General features: G+C 42.5%; 1 protein-coding gene across 6 annotated transcripts in view; it reads right to left on the bottom strand.

Moving 5' to 3' along the window:
- Positions 1-18,571, bottom strand: part of apmap (adipocyte plasma membrane associated protein) — a 45,502-nt gene extending 26,931 nt beyond the window's left edge. Inside the window, exons 1-5 of one of the 6 annotated variants that reach the window (XM_078556644.1) lie at positions 18,367-18,571; positions 8,998-9,114; positions 6,626-6,741; positions 817-909; positions 306-422 (exon numbers count right to left, since the gene is read on the bottom strand). In XM_078556644.1, coding sequence (XP_078412770.1) covers positions 306-422; positions 817-909; positions 6,626-6,741; positions 8,998-9,114; positions 18,367-18,458 — 535 coding nt within the window. In that variant the 5' untranslated portion in view covers positions 18,459-18,571. Of the gene's footprint in view, positions 1-305; positions 423-816; positions 910-6,625; positions 6,742-8,997; positions 9,115-15,236; positions 15,484-18,366 lie in introns of those variants that run through there. The other 5 variants (XM_078556645.1, XM_078556648.1, XM_078556647.1 and 2 more) reach the window with 5 other exon arrangements.
- Between the last annotated feature and the right edge of the window lie 3,973 nt (positions 18,572-22,544).

The following is a 22,544-nucleotide window of genomic DNA, read 5'->3' on the forward strand; positions in this document are numbered from 1 at the left end:
TTGCCCTGGATCCAGCTAGTTGCACCATAGGGCACACAGACAGAGGTGTTCTAACTGCATTTGATTCAGAAGCAGTGCCAAAAAATGTCAGCCATGGCTCAACTGCTGGCACCCATGCCACTAGGTTATGGGTTCAAGTCCCACTCCAGAAACTTATGTCTATAGTCTAAGAACAGACAGCTCATTCCAATCTCTTGGTCTCCAAGTTATGCTCACTCTCATTAGAAAGCAACATACCTCAAATAGATGGAAATCTTGCACATCCTCGGTGGTCAGTTACTTTTCAGGTAATTAAAATACTCTACCTGTGACTGGATTAACTTCGAATAGCCCATAGTAAGCATCAGCCACATACAGAGTCCCATTAGGTCCAACACGGATACCCAAAGGTCTTCCACAGGTTGGTTCATCTTCTCTTGTTCCTGGGTGCAAGAAAAAGGTTTCAGTAACATCGAGAGAGTGTGGAGGATATGGCAGGGGGGTGGTGGCTTTTGAAGCACAAGTGGAGAGCAAGGTGGTAAAGGAAGCGAGAGAAGGAATGAAACATTCTCAAATCACAATTTTTAATTTAGACATGAATATCTATTGATTTTTTCCAAGGTTAACCCAACTTGCACTTAGTAGCAACTTTGCAGTTCAATTTAACACAGTAGAAGTTGAGGCTAAAGAGAACAGAAAATAAAGCTATTTGAATAAGTGACAATTTTGTTAAATATTGGGTCTATTACTGCAGGACCACCTGACTAAGCTCAGTTTGATGTAAAAGCTACTCCTAAACTGTATCAAGAAAAGCGCTAATTTTTGCATGTTCCTTACCACAAGGAAGTTTGCCTATCCTTGCCAGGGTGTGTATTTGCCCATCACTTATTTTCAGAATCTGTCCATCAGCCGTACCAGTGAATATCACATCTGCAGAGATCCCACATACAGAAATCAGTTACAAACAAGCTTCACTCAAGAACTTCCTAGAAAAAAGCAAAACTAGAAACCCAATCATTCAATTCTTCAGCTTTAATTTTAATAAAAAATAAAAGAAAGACTTGGATTTGAGGTTCATGACCTCAAGAATTCCTAAAGTTCTTTACAGTCTATGTACTTTTAAAAGTACATCACTGTTGTAATGTAGGGAAAGACAGCAACCAATTAACGCACGAGTTCCCAAAGAAAACAATGTGATAATGGCAGGTAATGTGTTTTTAGACATTGGTTGAGGGATGAATAATGATCATAACTAGGAGAAATCTTTTTACACTTCTTTAAATAGACTACCTCTGACACTGCAGTACTCCCTCAGTACTGCACTGAAATGTCAGCTTGGATTTTGTACTCAAGTCCTTGGAGTGGGACTTTAGCCCATGACCTTTTGCCTCAGAGGCAAGATCGCTGCCAACTCAGGTATGGCTAGTACGAGTGGGATGAATGTTCCTTTCCTCACCATCAGTTGAAAAGATCCTATGCCTAATAAATTTAAGTAGTGTGTCAATTTAGCTCAAGTTAAGCACAGTATATATCACTAAACTGACTCTAAATCAGCATTAATTATTAATGCCATACAAAGGGCTTTCATAATTCCTGGTGTAGCAAACACAGGGTTAAAAGAAAGATTGCTCATAAGATTGGAACAGATTAAAATACAGTGCTGGACAATCTTTCTTTTGCAGTCCTCCGTATCAACCATCCTATCAATAAAAATTGATTTCATCTGCCAGTTGAGAGAATTGTATTTTTGATCCCAAAGTCTAGATCATAAATAAATTGTGAGCAACAGTGGCCCTGGTAGGAATCATTGTGGAACCCCATTTCTACCTTCTGGCTCTCTTAATAGCTACCTTTATGCCTACTCTCTGCTTTCTGTCCTGCAGCCAGCTAGCTATCCATTCTGCTACCTGTCCCCTGACTCCACATGTTCAGATCTTGTTAGTCTCTAAGCAGCACCTTATTGAAGGCCTTTTGGAAATTGAGATATATTACATCTATTGTATGACCATTGTCAACTCTCTCTTCTACCTCTTCAAAGAATTAAGAGATTGGTTAAACAAGGTTTTCTGTTTTGAAATCTATGCTGAGTAATCATGATTATATTTTTGGTTTCTAGGTTTTTAAAAATTTTCTTTATTAGGAATTCCATTATTTTTCCTGCCACCAATGTTAACTGTTCTATATTTCTCTGGAACATTCTATCTCCCTTTTTAATTATAGATATAAGGTTAGCCATATGCTATTTCTCTAGCACAATTTGCCCTCTTCTAACAAATTATTGAGTATTGTAAACAGCAGTCTCTGCTATGTCCTCTAGATTCTTTTCAAAATACGTGTTTTATCTTTTTTAGTGCCATTAGTTAATTAAATATTCCTCTTTATTTTAAATGCGGTTATATCATTTCTAATCTCCTCTTCTGATGTCATGTCCTCATGTACTTAACCTTAATTGATACAATTAACAGCATTATTTGGAAAATAAAACTAAATTGGTCAAAAGAGTTAAAGGTTCTGAGAGTACACAGATCACTAAAAGGAGTGCAGTCGGTTAATAAGGCTTTTGAAAAACAAACCAAGCATTACAGTTTATTTCTCAAGGCATAGAATTGAGTAGAGCGGTAATACTGAACTTGTATCGAACCATGGTTAGACCACAGTGTTTACCATTCCTGTGGCAATATTATAAAAGGATAGCAAGTCACTGGAGGGAGTGCAAAAAAAATTTACAAGGAAGGTATTAGAATGTGAGGTTATAAAGGATAAACAGGCTGGTTCTCCCTTCTCTTGAAAATAAAAGGCTATAGGGTGACCTAATAGAGGTCATTTAAAATTAGAAAGGTTTTGATAACAGTAGGCGCAAAGAGTGCTCCCATTTGTGGGGAACAACAAAACTGGAGGTAACTCACCCTCCTGACTCCCTAAAATTTGTCCACCATCTACAAGGCACAAAAGTCAGGAGTGTGATGGAATACTTTCCACTTGCCTGGATGACTGCAGCTCCAACAACACGCAAGAAACTTGACACCATCAGGACAAAGCAGCCCACATGATTAGCAGCCCATCCACCACCTTAAACATTCATTCCTTCCACCACTGATGTATGGTGGCTAGCAGTGTGTACTGTCTACAAGATGCACTGCAGGAATTCACCAAGGATCCTTCAACAGCACCTTCCAAATCCACAACCTCTACTAGCTAAAAGGACAAGGGCAATAGATGCAGGGGAACACCACCATCTGCAAGTTTCCCTCCAAGCCACTCACCATCTGACTTGGAACTATATCGCCATTCCTTCGCCATCACTGGCTCAAAATCCTGGAACTCCCTCCCTAATAGCACTGTGGATGTACCTACATCACAGACTGCAGTGGCTCAAAAAGGCAGCTCACCAGCACCTTCTCAATGGCAATTATGGATGGGCAATAAATGCTGGTCTAGCCAGCGGTGCCCACATCCATGAAAGAATAAAGAAAAACCAATATAAGATGGTGACCATAAATTAAACAGAGAATTCAGAAGTAAAAACAAAAATATGCTTAGATAAGGCAGAATCTGCAGAATTAATGTTTCAGATTGATGACCTCATCAGAATGGATGAGAATTCCATTGTTATATAAATGTGGATCTTTCTTTTGGAGGGGTAGGGGGAGGAAGTCTTCAGTTTTAAGAAAGCTTCAGCCTCTCAAACTTTGTGTCTGCCTCAGCTCTGCACAAGTCAGCTCATTGTGCTTAATAATTAAGCAGGAAATGGCAAGCTCACCCTGTCCATTAGGACAAATAGTAAAATCTCTGCCCCCTGCCAACTTGCTAAAGTCTTAGTGCTGATATAGCTCCCCAGCCATAGTCGCAGAAAAACAAAGAGGGTGAAAAAAACAAACTGGTGAGAAAGAGATAGAAAGAAGGGGAGAGAGAAAAACAAAAAGTACATAGTAAAAATTAATCAGAGAAAGGAAGGAATGAAAGCAAATAAAAAAAAGCTATGAAATTAAATTCAATAAAGCTGGCAATTGTGGGCTAGCAGCTGCCAAATGAAAGCTGTCGCAAAAACCCAGCTAGTTCATTAATGTCCTTCAGGGAAGGGAACGTGCACCCTTTTGACTTACATGTAACACCAGTCTAGCCTGTGTTTGACTACTCATATCCTCATAAGTGACCTAACAAGTCAATGGGCTATGAGAGCAAATATGAGCCTTGTCAGCATTAGGTGGCCTCCCACAAAACTTCCTCTTCTTGTAGCTTCTTTACTTTTTCTAGATCCAACCAATCTACAATTCAGGACGTTAATGTTTCAGTTAGCTTATTGACTGACTCTCTTTTCAAAGCGCATTGATTTTCTATCTCCATCTCTTCTCCTTTAGGTCATAATCCCATGGGCAACAGCTGGAAGGAAGAATTGCCATGGTAACCTAGGTTGCAAAATTTAGATGTTTTCAAGATAATTGCAAGACAACTGTTAATACAAGTGAAATCTAGCAGTTTAACTGCACGAATGAGCCAGACACTTAATCCCTCATTTCACCAAGCTTAAAAAGCAAAATGCATTTTCAAAAGGAAATAGGATAAATACTTGAAAAGGAAAAAAATGCAGGGCTATGGAGAAAAAGCTAGAGTTAGTTAATAAGTTAATTATTCTTTCAGAAAGCAACATGACATGATGGGTTAAGTGGCCTCCTTCTGTGCTGTGATTCAATGAAATATGCAAAAATTGGTTAGCATCCTACAGTTGTAATTTAATATGATGGTTAGTGCTTTTGCATGTTTTGATTATGTATAAAATACATAATTAGATACAGTAAATAAATTACATTATATTTTATAATTTGCACACCTCAGGCAAATGGAATAACATTCCAATCCTCATATCTGCTTGTCTATTGTAGTTAAACAGCTTGGAATATAACAATCAATCAATATCTTTAAAAAAACATCCTTACTTTAAAAAAAAAGCATAATGGGGAATGATCCATAAAATCCAGGTTATGGACAGCGGCAAGACTAGATTATGAAAGGCAGCACTTATTTTAAATTTTATAACTAATTTATGAAATCTTGTAAACAAAAATGAGTAGGGACCTCTAAACCAAAGAATCTGCTCCAGTCTCAGCAGCTGATAGTCATGATGTAGCATTAGCTCAGCTATTCCTGTTTCCTAAACAGAAGACAGAAGAGATTCTCTGATAAAAGCAGAGAAAGGCAGGAAAATTGATGGGGAACATTTCTCCAATACCGCAACAAAACCTTTTATTTCTGAAACAGATTCTGTCCCAGTATTAGTTCCCTTAATCTGTGCTATCATTACACCTTATGGTTTTACTTTACATTTACTTATTTACATGACAGAGAGCCAACATGGATTCAATAGACTGAAAGGCCTCCTTCTCTACACTAATCTTCAGAAGTAGCTTAGACACAAAGAACTTGCTTTAATATAGTGGCTTTCACAACTTCAGGATGCCCCAAAACGCTTTACAGCAAACAAAATAATTTTGAAGTGATGTCACTGCTGTAACGTAGGGAGGCATGTCAGGCAATTTTTGCAAAACAGCTCCACAAAAAGCAATGTGATAATTCTCAGATAATCTACTTTTAGTGAGGTTGGTTGAGGGATAAACATTGGCCATGACACTAGAGAGAAATCTCCCTTATTTTTGATTAGAGCCATCAGATCTTTTACTTCCACCCGAGATGAGCTTAGGTGTGACAGTGCCTGACAGTGCAGCACTTGCTCAAGTGCTACATTGAAGTGTCACCTAGATTGCATGCTCAAGTCTGTGGAGTGGTCCCGAACCTAGAGCCTCTGACTCCCAAAACTGTAGTGCTCCCTATAGCTGACACATGTAACTATATCGTAAAGTTTAAGACTTTTCATCCAAAGCAGATTAAACCATGTCCAAAAATTATACACAAAGCACTTCCCCACAGTTCAATCAATTGTGAAATTCTGTTTGCTGCCCTATATCACATCTGAAAGACCTATCCTGCTGTCATCACTCCTTCAACAGAAATCACTATGGAGTAACAATGCGAGAATAAACTATCTGGTTCTGTCTTGTCTAACGTGAACTTGGAGACAACACAGAAGAGATTTACTAGAATGGTACCAGAAATGAGGGCTAGGGAAGTTGGGATTGTTCTATTTAGAAGGGAGAATTTTAAGGGAGGTTTAATAGAGGGGTTCAAAATTATAAAGGGTTTTGATAGGGAGAAATTGTTTTCACTGGCAGCAGGCTCACTGACAGAGGATACAAGTTTATTTTTGGAAAATGAACGGGGGTGTGGGGGAGGATGAGAATTTTTCTTTTATGCAGCAAGTTGTTATAATTTGGAATGCACTGCCTGAAAGAGTGGTGAAATCAGATTTAATAGAAATGCTCAAAAGAAAATGGATTTGTACTTGAAAAGGAAACAGTTGCAGGGCTGTGAGGAAAGAATAGGGGAATGTGACGAACTAGATAACTCTTGTTAAGCATTGGCATAAGCATGATGGACTGAATGGCCTCTCAGTGCCGTATGATTTTTGATTCTATAGTAACCAGGGCCACATTGACCTGAAGAGTAATAATGGAAAGAATTTACTTCCTATACTTTAGAACTTTTCCTCCCTATAACCAGTTTTAATTTTTAATTATGCAAGGTGAGTCCATACCTCCAAGGTGTGCAACAGATTCTGGTCCAATCAGCTGGTCCTCAAACAAGTGCTCAGCCTGTCTCAGCTTAAGGTTAGGTTCCAAAGGACCAGTTAGCAGGGGAGGTTCCTTGTAACTGCAGAACAAAAAGCAAACATGAAGCTAAATAGCCTGAAGTAGAGGGATTACTTGAAGGACAAACAAACTTTGATGCAACTGACTATGGGAAGAATCTTTCCCCCCGTAAAGGGGGTGGGGGAGGGAGGAGTTGCAGGAGAGGACACGGGCAGGAGCGCCTTCGATCAGCTCCCCCGATCGGGGGTGCACCATTTTACGTGGGCGGGCCTAGCATGACATCCACCAGCACGCTCCCTATGCGGGCAGGGGGAGATTCCCTCAACCGAGAGTGCACTGATCTCCCTGAGGCTAAGTGCAACCTCAGGGAGATCAGCTCCAAATTTAAAAACGTTAGAGACAAATGCAAAATTTCCCTGACATGTCCCCTCATGTGACATTGTCACATGAGTTGGGACATGTCCATCAATTTCAGTCAAACCTTTATTAAAAATTTTAAAACCCTCATGAAACCTCATCCCACCCATGGATGAAGTTTCACGCTTTTTCTTAAGCCCGCCAGGGCTCCCGGCCTGCCCGCCAACCTTAAGGTTGGATGGGCAGGTCTATGAATTACATTAAGTACTTTGTCAATGGCCTCAATAGGCCGTTGACAGGTTGGCAGGCGCACAGCTGATTCGGCTGCGCTCCTGCCGACCTGAAAATTGAAACGACGCGGGGTGACATTGGAAGTACCGCCCGACGTCATCCCGCATCAGCGAGCGGGCCCCGCCCCCCCCACCCTAAAGATCCTGCCCTATGTTACTGAATCAACTAGAAAGATTTAAACTTCCGTTTTTTAAACAATTCTTTGTTTAAAAAAGAAAGAATTGTTTAAAAAAAAGTACAGCGGTATATAAATAGCAAATACACTTGAATTGCATTAGTGGAATTGCCATATTTAGCAGAGTCTGTAGTCATCACAGCAATTACTAGAAACAGCTCACTTTTGCAAATTTAGGTTTCTACTGAAACTTAAACAATTGTGTAAATGACATCACATTTACGCAGATTTCCACTACTCTTTTTATGCGACTGCTCACTGACATTACGTTTGAACGTTCTAGCTTTAATTTCAAGGTTATGCCTCCTTGTTCTGGAATCATCCACCAGGTGAAATAATTTCTCTATTTACTCAATCAAATCCTTCAATCATTTTCAATACCTCAAATATATGAACCCTTTTCATTTTACTAGGCAGTAGCCTATTCTATTGGTTGACAAGCATAATTAAAGTAGTTAAATTATAAAATTCATACTTTAACTTCTAAACAGCTTCTCTCATTCTCCCATTCTGAGTTTGTATAAAGTGATACTAAAACTTGATTCTCTTCAATATTGAAAAACTTGGATCACATCTCATCACCCCACATCTTCCTTCAAGAAAGAATATAGCTTCATTTTCCCTAAAAAATCTGAAATCATCTTTGCTGCCTCTCAACTCTGTTCCTATATCAATTTTGTTTTGCAAATAGATTTTCACTAAGTAGACCTTCACTATGATTCTACGCGTATTTTATAAACCTCCTACACTCTCTGTACATGTACTCCTACATCAACACTGCTTTTGCGACTAATGCTCTATATTAGTTAGCACTGATCTTTGTTCTGACCTTATTTTGCAATGCACCAAATATTATGCTATTTTAGTACCACGTGTGTTCCATTTTATACACTAAATTCTTTTCAAACCCAGCTAACTGCCTGTAAATGTTTTTCCTTCATTTTAGCATTTTCCTTCATGCACACTGCTGGCTCACTCAACTTGATGCTTTCTCCAGGTGAAACATGCTATTTTGTTTATTTCTTCTTCTCAGACCTACTCTCCTGAAGGAGCTGCTTCATTCTGATAATGGTTCCATTGACCAGCAGCTCTCCAGTAATGTTTCCTCACAGCCATTTCTCCATATTCAAGTCCAAGCAGCAAGAATTGGCAGGCTGCTCCACCACATTGGATTCACAGGCCAACCATACTCTCAGCTGCCATAGTGATGTGCTCACTTTTCAGCAAAGATCCATGGACAGTGATAAGCAGTAAGATCCAAGGATGATACTGTCTCCTCCCTAGTTGTGGAATACTGACACCACTTATACCCTACCATCTCTGGTAATTAAGGCTCAGTATCAGTAAAGCACCAGGGAACCCCACAGATGTATTTTTAACATATTCATGTGAATGAAACATAAGTAATGTCATTACCTATTCCAGCTGGCTGTGTACAATTGGAGCTTACTGGCTACAATATCAGCATCTGATCCGGGGCAATTACATTCTTACCTGAAAGGCTCAGGGTTTATTGGCGACTGCAGCAATAGTGTTGCCACCAGCAATGGGGCCAGAACTGTCACAATGAGTGTCGTCAAGGTTATCCGGAAAACTTTCCCACTGTATGCACTAAAAGAGAAACATATTCAGGAACTTGCAATGGTTATTGTAGATCGTATAGGAAGGGAGAATTATTTTGCATCATCTTTTCAAGTAACTTTCCAGTGATGATTTTAGGAAATATGTGCATTATACAAGATAATCCAACCATCATGAATTCTATCATGAAAATGTATTAAATGCAGTCAATCCCTACAGAGGAAGGCAAAAATTCTGTATAGATAAAAAAATCTATGGTATTTTAAAATGTAGGCTTAAGGGGAGCTGATGTGTATCTTCATGTGGTGCTCACTGACCTATATTGGCTCAAAATGTAGCAATGTCTCAACTTTAAAATTCTCATCCGTGTGTTCAAATCCTTTCATGGTCCCATTCCACTCTGTCTGCAAACTCCTCCAACCCTTTATATCTCAAAGAGAACTCAGAGGTCGACAGCACAGAAAAAAGTCCTGCGGCTCATTGAGTCTGTGCCGGTCAAACAAGTATCTAACTATTCTAATCCCATTTTCCAGCACTAGGCCCATAGCCTTGTATGCCATGGCATCGCAAATGAACATCCAAATACTACTTAAATGTTATGAGGGTTTCTGCCTCTAACATCCTTTCTGGCAGCGGGTTCCAGATTCCCACCACCCTCTGGGTGAAAAAATTCTTCTTCACATCCCCTCTAAACCTCCTGCCCCTTACCTTAAATCTATGCCCCCTGGTTATTGATCCCTTCACCAAGGGGAAAAGTTACTGCCTGTCTACCCTATCTATGCTCCTCATAATTTTATACACCTCAATCATGTCCCCACTCAATCTCCTCTGCTCCAGGGAAAATAACCCCAGTCTATCCAATCTCTCCTCATAACGAAAACTCTCCAGCCCAGGCAACATCCTGGTAAATCGCCTCTGCAGCCTTTCTCGTGCAATCACATCCTTCCTATAATGCGGATTCCAGAACTGCACGCAATACTCTAGCTGTGGCCTAACCAGCGTTTTATACAGTTCCAGCGTAACCTCCCTGTTCTTATATTCTATGCCTTGGCTAATAAAGGCAAGTAGACCCATATGCCTTCTTAATCACCTTATCTACCTGTACCACTACCTTAAGGGACTGGTGGACATGCACACCAAGGTCCCCCTGATCCTCGGTATTTCCCAGGGCCTACCATTCATCTTGTATTCCTGTGCCTTGTTTGTCCTGCCCAAGTGCATCACCTCACACTTATCCGGATTAAATTTCATTTGCCACTGATCAACCCATCTGACCAGCCCGTCTATATCCTCCTGTAATCTAAGGCTATCCTCCTCACTATTTACCACCCCACCAATTTTCGTGTCATCTGCGAACTTACTGATCAACCCTCCTACATTCAAGTCTAAATCGTTTATATATACCACAAACAGCAAGGGACCCAACACCGATCCCTGTGGAGCCCCAATGGATACAGGCAACCAGTCACAAAAACACTCCTCGACCATCACCCTCTGCTTCCTGCCACTCAGCCAATTCTGGATCCAATTTGCCAAATTGCCTTGGATCCCATGGGCTCTTGCCTTCGTTATCAGTCTCCCATGCGGGACCTTATCAAAAGCCTTGCTGAAGTCCAAGTAGACTATGTCAAATGCATTGCCCTCATCTACACACTTGGTCACCTCTTCGAAAAATTCAATCAAATTGGTCAGACATGATCTCCCCTTAACAAAACCATGCTGACTGTTCTTGATTAATCCCTGCCTATCCAAGTGTAGATCAATTCTGTCCCTCAGAATTGCTTTCAATAATTTCCCCACCACTGAGGTTAGACTGACTGGCTTGTAGTTCCCTGGTTTATCCCTTCCTCCCTTCTTGAATAATGGTACCACATTGGCTGTCCTCCAGTCCTCTGGCACCTTTCCTGTGGCCAGAGAGGTATTGAAAATTATTGCCAGCGCCCATGCCATCTCCTCCCTTGCCTCACTCAACAGCCTGGGATACATTTCATCCGGGCCTGGAGACTTATCTACTTTTAAGCCTGCCAGGCCACTTAGAACTTCCTCCTTTTCTCTCCTAATTTCTTTAATTATATCACAGTCCTTCTGCCTGATTTCCATACCCACGTCATCCGTCTCACTTGTGAACACCGACACAAAGTATTCATTTAGAACCCTACCTACGTCTTCCGGCTCCACACACAAATTACCACTATGGTCCTTAATGGGTCCTACTCTTTCCCTAGTTATCCTCCTACTCTTAATGTACTTGTAAAATAACTTTGGACTTTCCTTTATTTTACCTGCCAATTTTTTTTCATGCCCCCTTTTTGCTCTCCTAACTCCCTTTTTAAGTTCCCCCTTACACATTCTATATTCCTCTAGGGCTTCTGCTGTTTTGAGCTCTCTGTGTCTGCCATAAGCCTCCCTTCTCTTTATCCAATCCTGTATATCCCTCGACATCCAGGGTTCCCTGGATTTGTTGGTCCCACCCTTTGTCTTTACTGGAATATGTTGGCCCTATACTCTCCCTATTTCCTTCTTGAATGAGTCCCACTGCTCTGATGCAGATTTATCTAAAAGTAGCTGCTCTCAGTCCACTCTGGCCAATCACATCTGATCATATTAAAATTGGCCTTCCCCCAATTTAGAACAACACTGATTTCTGGCCCATCCTTGTCCTTTTCCATAACAACCTTGAATCTAACAGTTATAATCACTATCTGCAAAATGCTCCCCCACTGATACCTCTACCACTTGCCCCGCTTCATTCCCTAAAATTAAGTCCAGGACTGCCCCCTCTCTTGTAGGACCTTCTACGTACTGGCTTAAAAAACTCTCCTGGATGCATTTTAAGAATTCCGCTCCCTCTAAACCTATCACCCTATGACTAACCCAGTTAATGTTGGGGAAGTTGAAATCCCCCACTATTACTACCCTATTATTTTTACACTTCTCTGAAATTTGGCTACATATCTGCTCTTCTATTTCTCCCTGGCTGCTTGGGGGCCTATAGTACACTCCCAGCAATGTGATTGCTCCTTTTTTGTTTTTAAGTTCTACCCATACGGCTTCATTTGAGGAGCCTTCTAAAATGTCATTCCTCCTTACTGTTGTAATTGATTCCTTGATCAATATTGCGATACCCCCTCCTCTTTTACCTCCTTCCCTGTCTCACATGAAGACCCTATATCCTGGAATATTGAGCTGCCAATCCTGTCCCTCTCTCAACCATGTCTCTGTGACAGCAATGACATCATACGTCCATGTGTTAATTTGTGCCCTCAATTCATCTGCCTTATTCGTCAGACTCCTTGCATTAAAATAAATAGCATCCAACCTTGCCAAGCTCCCTTGTGCCTTAACTGGCCTATAATTTCTATGCCTTCCAGACTCAGTTACTCTCTCTTCTAATTTTGGCTGTGCATCTCCCTCTGCTGAACCTCCTCTCAGGATCCCACCCCCCTACCAAGTTAGTTTAAACCCTCCCCAACAACACGAGCAAACCTCCCTGCAAGGATTTTGGTCCCATACCAGTTCAGGTGCAACCCGTCCGCATTGTACAGATCCCACTGCCCCCAGAAATGGTCCCAATGTCCCAGAAATCTAAAGCCCTCCCTCCTGCACCATTTCTCCAGCCACGCATTCATCTAGACTAACCACCTATTTCTATACTTACTAGCGCAGGGCACCAGAAGTAATCCAGAGATTACTACCTTTGAGGTCCTGTTTTGTAATCTGTTTCCTACCTCCATAGTTTCTGCTTGCAAGACCTCATCCCTCTTTCTACCTATGTCATTGGTACCAATATGTACCATGATCTCCATCTGTTTGCCCTCCCCCTTCAGAATGCCCTGCAGCCATTCAGTGACATCCTTGACCCTGGCACCAGCAAGGCAACATACCATCCTGGAGTCACGTCTACAGCCGCAGAAACGCCTGTCTGTTCCCTTTACTATCGACTCTCCTACCACTATTGATCTTCCCCTCTTCCTTCCCTGCCACCCGCCCCCCCCACCCCACGCAGCTCAACCACTCACAGTGTCATGGGCGTTGCTGCACTCCCCAGAGGAACCGTCACTCTCACCTTTTTCCAACACAGAAAAACGCTTCTCGAGCGAGATGCACCTTGGGGATTTCCTGACTACCTGCCTGACACCTTTCTTCTGACTGATGGTCACCGATTCCCTCTCTATCTGCACTTCCGTAAACTGTGGGGTGACCACGTCTAAAAAAACTCAGCCTCGCGGATACACCTCTGTGCCTCCAGCTGCCACTCAAGCTCCGAAACTTGGAGCTCAAGCAGCTGCAGCTGGCGGCACTTCCTGCACACGTGGTCGGTCAGAGCGCAAGGAGCATCTAGGACTTCCCACATGTTGCAGGCGGTACATAATACAGGACTGAGCTGCCCTGCCATGCCTCTAGTTGAATAAAATAACTTTAAGTTACTTTAAGTTAAGTTAAAATTACTTTAAGTTAAATACAGTAAAAAAAAGTTAAATAATTTATGTACTTTAAATAAAAACTAGAACCCTTACCTTTCCTTAGCTTAATCTATTTTGAACTGGAGAAAAAAAGCTGTCTTCCAATACGGGCCTCACGAGCATTCCCAATTCCCTTTGTCCCTTCCATTAGTAACCATAAATTCACCTATCAAAGCCCCAAGCTATGGAATTCCCTCCCTAAACTTTTCTTTTAAGATGTTCATTAAAATTTAACTCTTTGACCAAGCTTTTGATCACCTGTCCTAATATCTCAAGCAACTTGGTGTAAAACCTGTCTGATATTGCTCCTTTGAAGCACCAATGGACATTTTACTACATTAAAAATGCAAGTAATTGTTGTCCTTTTTGAGGTAGAATGTTAACACTGGATATGCCATTTGGTAAGACATGGCAAGCAACACAACGAACCCATAATAGGTCTTAATCATTTACTTTTAAATTACTAATAATTACTTTGATCCTTATCTGTCAGCTATGCTTTTGGATGAGACATTAAACATCAACCCACCTGACCTCTCACACAGCTGTAAAAGATCCCGTGATACTTTTCAAAGAATAGGGCTCCTGGCCAATTGTCACCCCTCAATTAACACCACCAGAACAGATTATCTACTCACTATCACACTGTGGTTGGTGACAGCTTGTTGTGCACAAATTGGCTGCCACATTACAATAATGAGTACAATTCATTGGCTGTAAAGCTTTGGGATCTCCTGTGGTCACAAATATATCAATGCAAATCTTTATTTTTTAAAAAACAGGACATTCCGCTTCCGAAATCTCCATTTTAAATCCACACAATCAATGCCACCATTTCTGTTTCTTTCAACCTTAAATGTACCCTTGTATCAACATATGATAGCACAGTAGTTCATTATAGGAATAGTAATGTAGAATAAAATCCAATCATGGCCATTTGAGAATTTGAAATCAGTTTTAAAAATCTAGAAATAAAATACTGGTATATATATTTCTTTATGGAATAAAAACCCCGTGGGAAAAGTGATACTACTGTGGCTAACCAGAGAAGTTAAAGATGCTATTAAAGGAAGAGGCTTATGACATTGCCAAAAATAGTAATCTTGAGCTTTGGGACATATGTAGAATTCATGAAAAGATGACTAAGATATTGATAAAGAAGGTGAAAAGAGAATGAGGGTAAACTAGCAAGAGACATAAATACAGACTGAAAAAGCATCTATAGATAAGTAAAAAGGAAGAGCAATTAAAGAAAGCAAATGCGGGTCCCTTAGAGACAGAGATAGGAGAAATTATAATGAGAGTTAAGGAAATGGCAGAGACATTAAAAGAATACTTTGTATCTGGCTTCAATAGAAACACAGACCACATTCTGGAAACAGTGGCAAACCAAGGTCTAATGAAACGAAGAGCTTAAGGATATTGTTATTAGCAAAGAAATAGTGGTGGAGATATTAATGGGACTTAAAGTCAACAAATCTCCTGCATCCTAGGATATTAAGAGTAGCTACAGAGTTAGTCGATACATTAGTTTTGATCTTCCAGAATTCCCCAGATTCTAGATTGGTCCCCATGGATTGGAGGATAGCAAACACACCCCATAGTTCGGGAAAAGAGGGAGAGAAAACAGGGAACTTATCAGCTAGTAAGGCTGTCAGAAGTAGTTGGTAAAATGCAAGAGTCAATTACTAGCGTGATGTGGTAACAGCACTTGGAGAATCATATTGAGCCATAACTTCCTCGGAGTGGCAAACAGCGTCGATGTCATGAGGTGGTTAGATTCTTTCTTGAAGATGGTCATTGCCTGGCACATGTGAATTGTTACTTGCCACTTATCAACCCAAGCCTGAGTATTGTCCTGGTCTTGCTGTATGCAGGTAGGGGCTGCTTCATTATCTGGAGGAGTTGCAAATGGAACTGAGCACTGTTCAATCATCAGCAAGCAGCCCCACTTCTAACCTGATGATGAAGGGAAAGTCATTGATAAAGTAGCTGAAAATGGTTTGATCCAGGAGTGTCCCAAAGAACTCCAATAACAATATCCTGTGGCTGCTGAGAGGATGTTTCCCATGCTTGGGGAGGCTAGAAGTAGGAGGCACAATGTCTGACTCCTTATTCTGAGACTAGGGGCTAAGTAAAATTTCTTCACTCAAAGGTCAAGAGTCTGGAATTCTCTACCACAGAACTGTGGATGCTCAGTCATCAAATATACTGAGGATAGAGATCAATAAATTTTTTTGATACTAAGGAGATAAAGGGATGTGTGGATAGTGCAGGAGCATAGAGTTGAGAGAGAAGATTAATGATTTTACTAATTGGTGGAGCAAGCTTTAAGGGCCGTAAACCTATTCCTACTCCTATTTCTTATTTTAAATTTTTTTTTTATTCTTTCATGGAATGTGGGCATTGCTGGCTAAGCCAACATTTATTGCCCATCCCTAATTGGCCTCCAAGATGGTGGTGAGCTGCCTTCTTGAACTGCTGCAGTCCATGTGGTGTAGGTACACCCATAGTGCTGTTAGAGAGTTCCAGGATTTTGACCCAGCGACAGTGAAGGAACATTTCATTTATTATGTTTTGCACAATAAATAGCAAAATGAAGCTAGATATATTGATATACTATATATGTCCTTTCAGCATTCCGAAGGGACCATTCCCTTTACAACACCTTGGTCCACTGTTCAGTCACTATCCAACAGCACCTTCCCAGGCACATGCTGGAGATGAGACACCTGCCCTTTCACTGCCTCCTATCCCATCATCCAGGGCTCCAAACACTCCTTCCAGGTAAAACAGCAATTGTACTTCTTCAATTTTTATCGTAAATCAGTGCTTGCGACATGGCCTCTACACTGGGAAGAACAAACATAGATTGGGTGACTGTTTTGTTGAACACTTCCATTCAGTTCACAAAGCTGGCTCTGAGCTTCCGGACACTTATCACTTCAATTCTCCATTTCACTCTTCGTCCTCAGCCTCCTACGTTGTTCCAATGAGGCTCAGCGGAACCTTGGTGAACATGTCTTTCAAATGTGCATTTCAGAGCCTGTGAGACTCAACAGAGTGCAGCAATTTCAGAAGAGAATAGCTACTCCCTTTTTTCAGACAGCACGTACTAGTAATAATTCTGCTGCTGCCATTTACAGCTCCTCTAGATCAATTCTCTTGTTTCTTTACTTGTCCCTTCACCACTTCTTTTTGCCTTACACCATCATCCCTTTTGTCATTCAATTTTTCCTGTCTTCCACCCTATCAGACCTTCCCTTTTGTTCTTTCATTACCCCTATATTGCTTAAAACTGGTTACATCTACCCTTTTGCAATTCTGACGAAAGGTCGGACTGACTTGAAGCATTAACTCCATTTCTCTCTTCACAGATCGTGCATGAACTAAATATTTCCAGGATTTGCTATTTATATTATAGAAATTAGGTCCCATTTTAGGAGAACATTTGTAGACTACATGCAATTTCTACACTGAACAAGATATTACATGGCTGGGAAAGATGCAGCATTGCATACAACCCATTAACAAATCCCCTAACATGAACCATATTAACCATCATCAGCATCCCAGTAAGTTACCACTGACCAGAAACCTAACTTAACTAGCTACATAAATACAGTGGCTACAACAACAGATCAGAGGCTGGGAATTCTGCAGCAAGTAACTTGCCCTCCTGACTCCCCAAAGCCTGTCCACCATCTACATGGCACAAGTCAGGAGTGTGATGGAATACTCGCCCCTTGCCTGAATGAGTGCAGCTCCATAGATTAAGGTGCTTGACACAACACAAGACAAAGCAGCCTGCTTGATTGGCACCCCATCGACACAGTGCAAAAGTGTGCATCACCTACAAGATGCACCGCAGGAACTCCCTAAGGATCCTTCCACAACACCTACGACCTAGAAGGGCAAGGGCAGGAGATGTGTGGGAACTCCAATATCCTGACCTGGAACTGTAATCACCATTCCATCAGTGACGCCGGGTCACAATTCTGAAACTCCTGAACAGCACTGTTGGTGTATCCACCGCTAGATGGACTGCAGCTGTGCAAGAAGACAACTTCCTATCACCGCCTTCTCAAAATCAATTAGCATTGAGTGACAAACACCCGACACTCACATCTCACAAAAGAATAACATATTCCACCCCCCCAAACAACATGCATCATTGAGTGTCAATCAATACACTGCAAACATAAAATATGGGGAGATGGTGTAGTGGTTATGTCACTGGATGAGTAATCCAAAGGCCCAGCCGAATGGTTTGGGGGTCCTGGGCTCAAATCCCAACACGGCAGCTTGTGGGATTTGAATTCAATTAATAAATCTGGAATTGAAAGCTAGTCTTTAGATCCTAGATCAATGATGTTGTTAAAAAAAAAAACCATTTGGTTCATTAATGCCTCTTTAGGGAAGGGAATCCACTGGTTCTCACCTGGCCCTGTGATTCCAGGTTAACTGCCCTCTGGAATGGCCACTCAGTCCAAGGGCAAATTGGGGATGGGCAACAAATGCGACACCCGCTTCCCCACGAAAGAATAAGGAAAAAAAATATTAACCTCCCCACCACATGTATCTCCGCCAGCAACAACAACAACTGAACAGGATTCTCCATTGCACGAAACCTATTAAAAACCCCACCCGCAACAGAATGTACTGGCTGCGTCCATCCTATTAGCCTTGCCCCCCTCGCCCGAATAGACAGGGGCAATAGCCCAGACATGGGGCTCTCAACACGGTCACTGCCTCGAAGCTCCGGTGACATGGCCAGGAATGGCCACGACAATCCCGGACCCCGGTTCAGGCCGTTTACCTCACGTGCTTGGTCTCGGCGTCCCGCGACTCGTCCGAGATGACCTGCGGCGGCTGTAGCCGGCGGTACCGCAGACCCTCCGTCTCCTTCATGGTCCTCCTGCCCCGGGGTGCGCGCCAGTCAGGGACACACCGCCGCCCGAGGCCAAACGGCCCAAAACTGGAAGCGCGGCCCTCGCGCGCCGCCTGCCGGCTCGCCCGCGCCGCCAGTGACCTCACCGCGGCGCAAGTCGGAGGCGCGCGCACCGCGGGAGGCAACCGCCAAACTGAACTGCGCGGAGCTGAGCTGACTTCACCTGTAAAAGTGTCCTATTGGCAACCTGTAATTTTACCTGTTACTGTCCTGCTGACAGGGAGTGTAATGGTGAGTTCATCTAACTGAGCTGTTGATGGGGTCTTTAGCTGTTATTGTCCTACTGGTGAGAGGTTTACCTGTTACTTCATAGTGATGGGGACTGTACCTACGAGTTTTATCTGTTATTATCCTGCTGATGGAGAGTTTTGCTGTGAGTTTTTCTTTACTGTCCTAATAATGGAGATTCACCTATTGCTGTCTTACTGATGGAGAGTTTACCTGTGAATTTATCAGTTATTACCCTACTGATGGGGGGGGTTTACCTGTTACTGTCCTATTGATGGGGAATTTAACTGTGAGTTCACCTGTTGCAGCCTATTGATTGAGAGTTTACCTGTAACTGTCCTACAGATGGGGAGCTTACCTGTGAGTTTATCAGTTATTTCCTACCGGTAGGAAGTTTACCTGTAAGTTTACGTGTTACTGCCCTATTCAGGGGGAATTTGCCTGTTACAGTTACTACTGATAGGGGCTTTTCCTACAAGTTTACCTGATACTAGACTATTGAGGGAAAGTTTACCTGTCAGTTTACCTGATACTGTCCTATTGATGGGCAGTTTTCCTGTGAGTTTACCTGTTACTGTGCCATTTATGGGGAGGGTTTTACCTGTGAGTTTACCTCCTACTGATCCATTGACGGGGATGAGATTATATGTGAGTTTACCTCTTACTGCCTATTTACCTGAGAATTCACCTGTTACTGTTCCATTGATGGTGTTACAGACAGTGGAGGGAGGTAAAACTGAACTCCTTTATTTTCTCACCAGCTGTCCATAAGTAGAGGTGTTTTAATTTTTGAAATAGGCTATGGTGCATTTCCCCAAACCTTATGTTTTGTGAAGTCAATTTTTTAAAGTGACTTGCAGTAAACTCTCTTTAGAGTTAAATCAGAAGTAAAGTTTATTCACATATTCAAACCCAGGAAATGGTTGCAACTTCATTCATACACAAAAGCACACAATACGAAGATAGGAAAGAACAGTTTTTACAACTATGAACAACTTAAAGAAAAGGCATCACAGATGTGGATATCAGTTCACGTGATTGCCAAAGTCCAGAATGTCAGAATCCAGTGAGGGTTCCCTCACAGAGGAGCTACAGTTCAGCTAACTGAAGCAGGATTTTGCAGAATTCCGTTAAAGTTGATAGTGATACAGCAAGATGAGGTTGCTGTACAGAGGCTTGGTCTACTTGGCAGACAATGGCAGGAATCTTCCAGAGAAACAAAATTCGAGGAGGCTTAGACTTGTTTTTTTTTATTCATTCACGGGATGTGGCTAGGCCAGCATTTATTGCCCATCCCTAATTGCCCTTGAGCAGGTGGTGGTGAGCTGCCTTCTTGAACCACTGCGGTCCATGTGGTATAGGTACACCCACAGTGCTGTTAGGGAGGGGGTTCCAGGATTTTGACCCAGCGACAGTGAAAGAATGGCGATATCTTCCCAAGTCAGGATGGTGAGTGGCTTGGAGGAAACTTCCAGGTGGTAGTGTTCCCATGTATCTGCTGCCCTTGTCCTTCCAGATGGTAGCAGTCATGGGTTTGGAAGGTGCTGTCCAAAGAGCCTTGATGAGTTTTTACTGTGTATTTTGTATATGGTACACACTGCTGCTACTGTGCGTCAGTGGTGGAGGAAATGAATGTTTGTGGATGGGGTACCAATCAAGCGGGTTGCTTTGTCCTGGATGGTGTCAAGCTTCTTGAGTGTTGTTGGAGCTGCACTCATCCAGGCAAGTGGAGAGTATTCCAATACACTCCAGACTTGGGCCTTGTAAATGGTGGACAGGCTTTGGGGAGTCAGGAGGTGGGTTCATCACTGCAGGATTCTGAGCCTCTGACCTGCTCTTGTAGCCAGAGTATATGGCTAGTCCACTTCAGGTTCTAGTCAATGGTAATGCCCAGGATGTTGATAGTGGGGGATTCAGTAATGGTAATACCATTGAATGTCATGGGCTGATGATTAGATTCTCTCTTGTTGGAGATGGTCATTGCCTGGCATTTGTGTGGTATGAATGTTACTTGCCACTTGTTGGCCCAAGCTTGGATATTATCCAGGTTTTGCTGCATTTGGACTGCTTCAATATCTGAGGAGTTGCAAATGGTGCTGAACATTGTGCAATCATCAGCGAACATCCCCACTTCTGACCATAAGATGGAAGGAAGGTCATTGATGAAGCAGCTGAAGATGGTCGGGACTAGGACACTACCCTGAGGAACTCCTGCGGTAATGTCCTGGAACTGAGATGATTGACCTCCAACAACAACAACTATCTTCCTTTGTGCTAGGTATGACTCCAACCAGCGGAGAGCTTTCCCCCTGACTCCCATTGACTCCAGATTTTCCAGGGCTTCTTGATGTCAAGCGCAGTCACTCTCACCTCACCTCTGGGGTTCAACTGTTTTGTTCACATTTGAACCAAGACTCTTGGTCAGCAGCTGAGTGACCCTGGCGGAACCCAAACTAAGCATTAGTAGACAGGTTATTGCTAAGCAAATGCCGCTTGGTAGTGCTGTTGATGACCCCTTCCATCACTTTACTGATGATCAAGAGTAGACTCATGGGGCAGTAATTGGCCGGGTTGGATTTGTTCTGCTTTTTGTGTACAGGACATACCTGGGCAATTTTCCACATTGCTGGATAGGTGTCAATGTTGTAGCTGTACTGGATCAGCTTGGCTAGGGGCGCAGCAAGCTTTGGAGTTTTCAGTACTAATGCTGGAATATTGTCAGGCCCATAGCCTTTGCTGTATCCAGTGCCTTCAGCCCTTTCTTAATATTGTGTGGAGTGAATTAAATTGGCTGAAGACTAGCATCTGTGATGCTGTGGACCTCCGGAGAAAGCCGAGGTGAATCATCCACTTGGCATTTCTGGCTGAAGATTGTTGCAAGTTCTTCAGCTTTATCTTTTGTACTGAGGTGCTGGGCTCCTCCATCATTGAGGATTGGAATATTTGTGGAGCCTCTTCCTCCAGTGAGTTATTTAATTGTCCACTACCATTCACCACTGGGTGTGGCAAGACTGCAGAGCTTAGATCTGATCTGTTGGTTGTAGAATCACTTTGCTGTGTCTATCGCTTGCTGCTTATGCTGTTTGGCATGCAAGTAATCCTGTGTTGTAGCTTCACCAGGTTGACATGTCATTCTTAGCTATGCCTGGCGCTGCTCCTGGCATGGCCCTCCTGCACTCTTCATTGAACCAGGGTTGATCCCCTGGCTTGGTGGTATTGGTAGAGTGGGGGATGTGCCAGGCTATGAGGTTACAGATTGTGGTCGTATACAATTCTGCTGCTGCTAATAGCCCACAGCGCCTCATGGATGCCCAGTCTTGAATTGCTAGATCTGTTCAAAATCTAACCTATTTAGCACAGTGATGATGCCACACAATACGATAGAGAGTACCCTCAATGTGAAGATGGGACATCGTCTCCACAAGGACTTTGCGGTGGTCACTCCTACCGATACTGCCATGGACAGATGCATCTGCGGCAGGCAGGTTGGTGAGGATAAGGTCAAGTATATTTTTACCTCTTGTCAGTTTCCTCACCACCTGCCACAGAGCCAGTCTAGCAGCTATGTCCTTTAGGACCTGGCCAACTCGGTCAGTAGTGGTGCTACCAAACCACTCTTGGTGATGGACATTGAAATTCCCCACCCAGAGAAAATTCTGTTCCCTTGGCACCCTCAGTGCTTTCTCCAAGTGGTGTTCAACATGGAGAGGTACTGATTCATCAGCTGGGGTGCACAATAGATGATAATAAGCAGGAGGTTTCCTTGCCCATGTTTGAGCTGATGCCATGAGACTTCATGGGGTCTGGAATTGATGTTG

Source organism: Cetorhinus maximus, chromosome 14, assembly GCF_964194155.1.
Source record: "Cetorhinus maximus chromosome 14, sCetMax3.hap1.1, whole genome shotgun sequence".
In the NCBI taxonomy this organism is placed as follows: domain Eukaryota; kingdom Metazoa; phylum Chordata; class Chondrichthyes; order Lamniformes; family Cetorhinidae; genus Cetorhinus; species Cetorhinus maximus.